At 41.8% G+C, this 7,274-nt stretch overlaps 1 protein-coding gene across 1 annotated transcript; it reads right to left on the minus strand.

Annotated features, from left to right (window-relative positions):
* Positions 1-3,037: 3,037 nt before the first annotated feature.
* On the minus strand, positions 3,038-6,523 carry CD93 (CD93 molecule). Its single transcript, XM_020812773.3, has one exon. The coding sequence runs from the start codon at positions 6,146-6,148 to the stop codon at positions 4,373-4,375; it is 1,776 nt and encodes a 591-aa protein (XP_020668432.3). The 5' UTR covers positions 6,149-6,523; the 3' UTR covers positions 3,038-4,372.
* Positions 6,524-7,274: the final 751 nt, after the last annotated feature.

The following is a 7,274-nucleotide window of genomic DNA, read 5'->3' on the forward strand; positions in this document are numbered from 1 at the left end:
ACCTTGGAGGATGTGGATTATACAGTTAAAAACAGTTTGTACTTATGTCCAAGTGTTATCTAATAAATTTGAAAACCTATGCAAGTTTCTAGCTCCCAGAGGCAGTGGAAGACAGGAGGGCCTGGTGTGCTCTGGTCCATGGGGGTCATGAAGAGTCGAACACAACTAAACAACTAAATGGCTAAACAACAACAACAACATTTTCAGACTTAGAAAAAAAAACCCAACCAGTCTGTTTCAGCTTCCCATGGCCCTAAACTGTTTTAAACTTGCTTTAAACAAATAAATATGACCTATATATCTAACCATGGTTATCAGTACTCTTGTTTCTTCCGCCCCACTCCCAGCTCTGTAATATTGTACCCAGTCTGAAGAAGACTTTTGTAGAGTTGAAAGCTCCTGCCAGTGGTATTTAAGTAGCCTAATAAAGGTTTTCGGTCATCATTGTCTTCAAATTGTATACAAGGACCTCATGGCTTTTTGCTTTTTTGAAGAAGGGAAAATTGATTTAAGGAGGAAGTAGCCTAGAGGCAACCATTTACAAGTGGTCATTTGTAGAAAACCAAGAGAGGCCACAATGCCTGAAACCCACTTACCTCTCTTATTTGTCTATGAATTCCACACTCATTACTTTAAGAATAACATTTTTGCAACCCTGCTATCTTGGTGATGAATGAGGGACGTGCCAAAATAAAGCACTGGGTTTTTACCTGCAGATAACTGGATTTTTTCTCTCTCTTCTTCCTAGCTCTTATTATAATTTATGGTTGCACTCTATTTCTAGAATTGCATTTTGGAATTGTGTTCAGGATCACATAGGGCAAGCCAAAAGTTACAAATAAGAGTGGGAAGGGACATCCAGATACAGGTAATTGACAGTCTTGGTCCCTGTCGTTTTTTAAAGCTGAATTGCTCATAACTCCTTACCTCATTAGGTGTCTCCCTCTTGATCAGCCCTTCCCAAGCAATGTCTCTCCCACTATTTTTCACTGCTGCTCCCATCAGCCCCAGCTAGCATAACCAGTCATCAAAGATTGTAGGGAAGATGTATTTGGAATACCTGGAAGTATCTTAGCCCTCTGGATAGCTCAGTGATTTAGGTATCTGTCTGTGGCAGCTGGTTGGGAAAGATTCTAGATTTTCCTATAAATCAGGATTGACATGTGCAGATGTGTGCACACACTCAAGTTGGGGAACATTCTAAATTTTCTTAGAATCTTCCATTACATTGGTGGTGGCACTATGTATTTGGGGGGGGGGGGGACAGCACAAGCATACCCACACAATTGGTGACAGAATTTCCTCACTATGCATTGAAACAATCAATTCCTATTCAATACATGGAAGTTAGATAGTATGATTCCACTTGGCATACCATTCTGCAGCTGGCATGTGCACACACACACACACACGCACGCACGCACACACACACACACACACACACACTTATTAAGCAAAACATGCCTACTCTGCGGAATGTACATGTGGAGGCAAATGTGTATCTGATTTTTATACATCATCCTAATTTATGAGCTTGTGAAATAGATTTGTATCTCACTTGCTGGCAGGCCATATCACACGTTTATGAAGTCTTTCTCTTGGTAGTATATATGCCAAAATATTTCTTAATCAGATTTTTTTAAAAAAGCAATCTTGTTGCCAAGAAATACAAAGTGCTTTAGAAAGTTTAGGTTGAGCATACTTACAGTTGGGTAAACTGTGGGGGGGAACCCCCCCAAACACATCTTCTACAATTAGAGTACCCCAACCTGCAGAAAGCAGATGCTGAATCCAAATCATTCTTATTTTAACAAATAAATATTATATCTAAAGCAGAGGCATTTTACTTTGCAACAAGAAGACAAAATATGAATAACTTACTATCAGAGGACATCAGTTCACCAATGATATCACTGTTAATTATGCCTGTGATTATATATTTGCATATTTAGAGAGATTGTGTTAGCTTGCAAATGAGAGGGAGTTACATGGCTCTCACACAGGTAACTGACTCTTGCAGTCCTGTAAATATTTGTATTGTTTTATTTGTTATACAGTATTTGTGTTACTGGTTATTGTTTTACTGTTAGATTCTTTGGTCATTAACCAGCCAGAACAGTGTTTTGCACTAATGGGGCAGTAAAAATATAATAATAATAAATGAATGAATCAATCAATAAATAAAGCAATTATTATCTTTAAAAAAATTCATACTACCCTTTATGCATCGTTTTAAAAAGGAAAGAATTATGACCACTAAAATCTTTGAAATATTATGCAACTTTCCAAAGCCTGTATAATAAGGCTTTGTTGGCCCCTTCAGTAATTGGATGTAGATGGAATAGCAGTAGCGGATTTCCATGTATTGAACGGAAGCAGTTTACACACTTGCAGCTGTACCTACACAGTTTCTTCCATGACCTCAGGAGCCCCGTAAAAGCAGGCTCTCTACCTACACATTTTAGATTCATCTAAGATCTGACTACCTCTGTGCCCATTCATTCCAACTTGATTTTGACAGTTTGAACATGGCTCAGTCTGTGCGTATGTGAGGGCCCACACACATACTCAACCCAGTAAAGTTTATATCATTGATTTGCAACCGTGGTTCATGTTACTCCTGAGTCTTGGGCTAGGACTAATTTAATCCTATTTTCATGTCATTTAATTGAGAGTATGGCCAATGAATGTAGTCATTTCCTATGCACTACCTAGTTTTAATGCAGAGGCCTAAAAGTTATTAGTCATTTATTTAAAAAAATAAGGGAAGATCTCTTTACATTTAAGGGGCAGAAAATAGTTCTACAACTCTCTTGTGAGTTCAGTACACATGTCTTGTCAAATGTATAGATTCTGAGTTTCAGTCAGTTATAAATAATGAAATCATTCCATATCACCTCTTTTCATCACACTGGCTGACAAAGTGATTTTTAAAAGAATAAATAATGTTGCAAGAAAAAGTCCAAATTAAATATATAAATAGAACTTACTTACTATAATACTTACTATAAAGACATAAAAATGATTCGCAAGAGACTGGAGTATGAAACAGTTTTACTCAGCACAGAATAACTATTACAATTAAAAGTTAAAAAACTTATTTCTCAAGTTTCATTTTTCTCTTTATTTCCCCTGAATGACTTTGTTCCATGCACCCAATCATGGAATAAATTGTTTCCTGTCAACATCATATAGTCACTAGATATACCTTGTTACATTTGAGCACCTTGATATTGTTATAGAAGACAAGAGATTATTCAGGTCTACTGCTGATGCTGCAACAATAATGGGACAGAATAATCCCCAAGGAATTGTATGTGTGTGTTTTTTTGGAAAACATACAAAATGTCATTGATCATAGCATAAATATGCACAAAGGACTACCACTTCCTAATAGTCTCATAGCTTTGGCCTGTTTTCAACTTAACCAAACTCAGCCAATTCACAAGCTAATTAAACCATAGCTCAGTGGCTCCCAACCTTGGATAATCCAGGTGTTCTTGGACTGCAGCTCTCAGAAGCCCCAGCCAATATTGCTGGCAGTGAAGGCTTCTGGGAAGTGCAGTCCAAGGACACCTGGGTTACCAAAGGTTGAGAACCACTGCCATACTATATCACTTAAGTTTGTCTAATTTCATTTGAGTGAGCCTTTTAAAGGGTGCACATTGATAGGTCACCACTATTGTAAACATGAGGGTGAAAACAAACATAAACAGACCAAAGCAGTTTGAGGGCTCACTCCAAGTTTGCCTCTGAGGATTTTTGCAAGAATAGAAAACAGGTGACTATGGGGTGTGCTTACTGGGTGTCCTTACGTATGTCATTCCCCTCGACCCTGACAGAATTCTACAACTGTATTCTTGGTGTTTCATTTGGAGGTAAAGATGGGCGAAAGATGAAAGATGCACATTTGAATGTGCCTGTGATATTTTAGAAAGGAATACCTAGTGCATAGATCAAGGAGCTGCAAGGGAAAGTTGACCCAACTTGCTGTTCTGTGGGTGCTTCCAAATAGCTCTTTGCACTACCTGTCAAAAGACTACATGCAGCTATTCTAACATCCCCTCATACTTTCTATAGGAAAAGACAAAGCAGCGGGAAGACCCAGGAGGGTTGTCAGTGTCATCTCTACTCTTCATAAAGCTTAACAGATCAGGCACAGTGACTGCAAGGTAAAAACAACTATAAAGTGAGTTACAAAACCAGACTTGTACCATGGGTGAACAATTTGCTGTGGTTGCCATAAAACCCTATCTCTGCTTTCCCCTAGCCAACTGTGATGTGAAAATAGATACTTTCCCACCCCCTTACATAATTTCCTCCACTCTGTTCCTTCTTCACAGTCACTGTTACATTAAAAACACAGTGTTGACTACATGTATTCATTACTTCCTACCCTGCTCTCCCCCTGATCTGGCACCCAAGAGTAATTGTCCGCTGCACTCTTTGATTTTTTCTTGGTGTCCTTGGCTTTCATTTTCCTGTAGGTGACTCCGCTGAGAACTAAAGCCAACAGTAAAAAGGCAGCCACCCCACCCAAAGTGTAGTACAGGAGCTGCTTCAAGCTGCCACTATTGTTGTCTGTGTGATCATCTCTGACATGGTTGTTAGCATCCAGTGGACTGTTGAATACACTTGTCTGGGAGGTAGAATCTTGCGATACAAGGGCTTTGTCTTGTTCAGCTGGAACAGAAGAGTCAGGTAGCAGGGCTGGAGCCTCTGAAACATGATCCCTGTTCATTGAACTTGCCTGTTCTCTGTCTCTCTGGGTGGGAGGAGAGAAGGTGCTACTGGTAGTGTCAGGGAGGCAAGAAACTTCATTGGGGGCCAGAATCCAGCCAGACCTGCAAGAGCACTGGTAGCTACCTAGATGGTTGATGCACATGTGTTCACAAAGCTCCTCCTGGCACTCATCCACATCAAGACAAGAATTGCCGTTGATGCCCTCTAGTTGATAGCCTCGCTGGCAGGAGCAGAGGAAGGAGCCTGGTGTATTGACACAAAGCTGCTCACATGGCTTGTCCCTGGCACACTCATCAATGTCCTGGCAAGTCCGGTTATCTGGGCCTGAAGGCTGGTAGCCTTGCTTGCAGTGGCACGTGAAGCTGCCCATTGTGTTAATGCAGATCTGTTCGCAGGGGTGTTGGGGAATGCTGCATTCATCCACATCCACACATCTCAGCCCATCATCTGCCAGCATATAACCCACAGAGCAGGCGCACGTAAAGCCTCCTTGTTGTGGGATGCATTGTCCTTGGCATGGGTTAGAGCTACAGTAGTCCACAGGGACACAGGAAAGCTGGTCTCCTCCAAGCTGGTAGTCTGAATGGCAAGCACACTGAAACAAGCCCCCGCCTAGGTCCAGGCATTCATGCTCACAACCCCCATTGCTGTAACTGCAGCCATATGCAGGGGAAGCACAAAATGGCCCCGGGCTGCTCCACTCAGAGGTATTGCTGTTTGCTTGTGGCTTGCACAGAAGGAAGGTGTTAGTCCTCTCCTCTCCCTTGGGGCCACACACCACTTCAGCTGAGGAGCCAAAAGGCACTGCTACAAGGGAAGTAGTAGTCACGCCAAATGGGGTGGTGTATTTGGCAGTCCCTGGCCCCGCCAGTACAAGTGGCCGGCACATTCCCTGGAAGCTGAACTTGCACAAGTAGCCTTCAACAATACGACTACATGAGGTATCTGCCCAGACCAGCCCCTCAGAAGAGGAAGGAGTCTGCTGAAGGACAACACACTTCTTTGTCAAGCAGGTACCCATAGGCTCCCGTCCCCAGTTAGAGTATTTAGTCTCCTCACCTCCTGTCACCCAGGTGAAGCCCTTCAGCGGCTGGTGGTGCTGGTAGCATTTGCCCTTCTCTCGATGGAGCCCAATCCATATTTTTACCTCCATGTCTGTGCCAGTTGTGCCTGGGGGCATCTTGCCCAGCAGTTCAGGAACCAGCAAAGCCTCCTCTCGGCTCTTCAGAGTCATCAGGTTGCCCCCATTGTTTTTGCAGTTTCGCTGAGCATCCATCCAGTTGAGCCTCCCAAAGTTGAGTGTATAGCAAGTGGTGCCAGCACACAAAGCTTCAACCTCTTCACTGGGCTGGGCCATCACTGCCAAAAGCAACGCGAGCCAGAAGATCTGAAGGAGAGTTTCCATCTTTACAGAGCGTAGGAGCAATGAATGCAGTGATCTTCCCTGTTGCAAGCTCAGGTTGCGTAAGTAAGTCTTACAAAGCACATATTAAGACAATGAAACAGAGATTGTTTGCCTCCCATATCCCTTGTGCTCAGCAGTTGGATCCATATGCATCCTGTCTTGTTGTGGCTCTTAATTGTCACCGGAGACTTAGGTTTCCTGAGAAAAGTTGTATTGTTAAGCGCAGCCCTTGTTGTTCATTTCAGTTTAGCCTCTCTCTGTTATCAACATCCTTCTTTTTATAACATCTGTTAGCTTTCTTATTTTTAACCTAGTTTTTTTACTTTGTGTGAGAATCTTGCTGGAATGCTCCTTCTCCTTTTTCTTCTTTTTTAAGTACTAAAATATTACTGAGTTTCTCAATATCCAAATAGGACCTTCCAGCAGTCAAGCAATCATCACTGGTTCAAAATCATCATTTTTTTTTAAGTAACGTGATCTAGAGATATGTTGCCATGTAGTTTTGCATTTTTTTTGTCTAGAAGGAAAAGCACAGCACAGCTCCTTCAGCGTACAGATCTCACATTTTTATGAATTTTAAATAGACACAGAAGCCCTGAAATAGAAACTGGGCCGTGGGAATGTTTTGGCTTTAGAGTCAAAGCCAAGTTTTCAAAGGATTCTGAAGCAGTCATTACGGAGTGTGAAGTCCCAATTCAGCCTGAAGTCAGTAGGTCTCCTTTTCTGTTGAGTGTAAGAAGAGTAGGGAATTGCCCTGTTAGCCACAAGGAAATCCAGCTCTGATTTAGTAAAATCATACATGAATTAGTGAAAAGGCAATTGACCTTAGAGATGTGTTACATGCAGTGCCTAATTTTTACTCATGATCACTGCAGACAGGAATCAGAACTGAAATGTAAACATTCACAAATAGTACCAGGACAGCACTAAGTGGTACATTGTTAGAACCAGTGAAAACAGGAAGCTGCCTTGCACTGACACTACTCTTCTGTCTAGCTCAACAATTTCAACAGTTTCTTACTCACTGGAAATGTCAGGGATTGAACAGGGAACCTTCTCCTATGCAATGCTGCTTCTCATAAGAGCACCTAAAATGCAATGATGTTGCTATACTGCCTTACACAAC

This window comes from Pogona vitticeps, chromosome 4 (assembly GCF_051106095.1).
Source record: "Pogona vitticeps strain Pit_001003342236 chromosome 4, PviZW2.1, whole genome shotgun sequence".
Taxonomy (NCBI): Eukaryota; Metazoa; Chordata; class Lepidosauria; order Squamata; family Agamidae; genus Pogona; species Pogona vitticeps.

Bases quoted from the DNA above. Each gene is read 5' to 3' on its own strand.
- CD93 (XM_020812773.3), bottom strand. From the start codon at position 6,148: ATGGAAACTCTCCTTCAGATCTTCTGGCTCGCGTTGCTTTTGGCAGTG.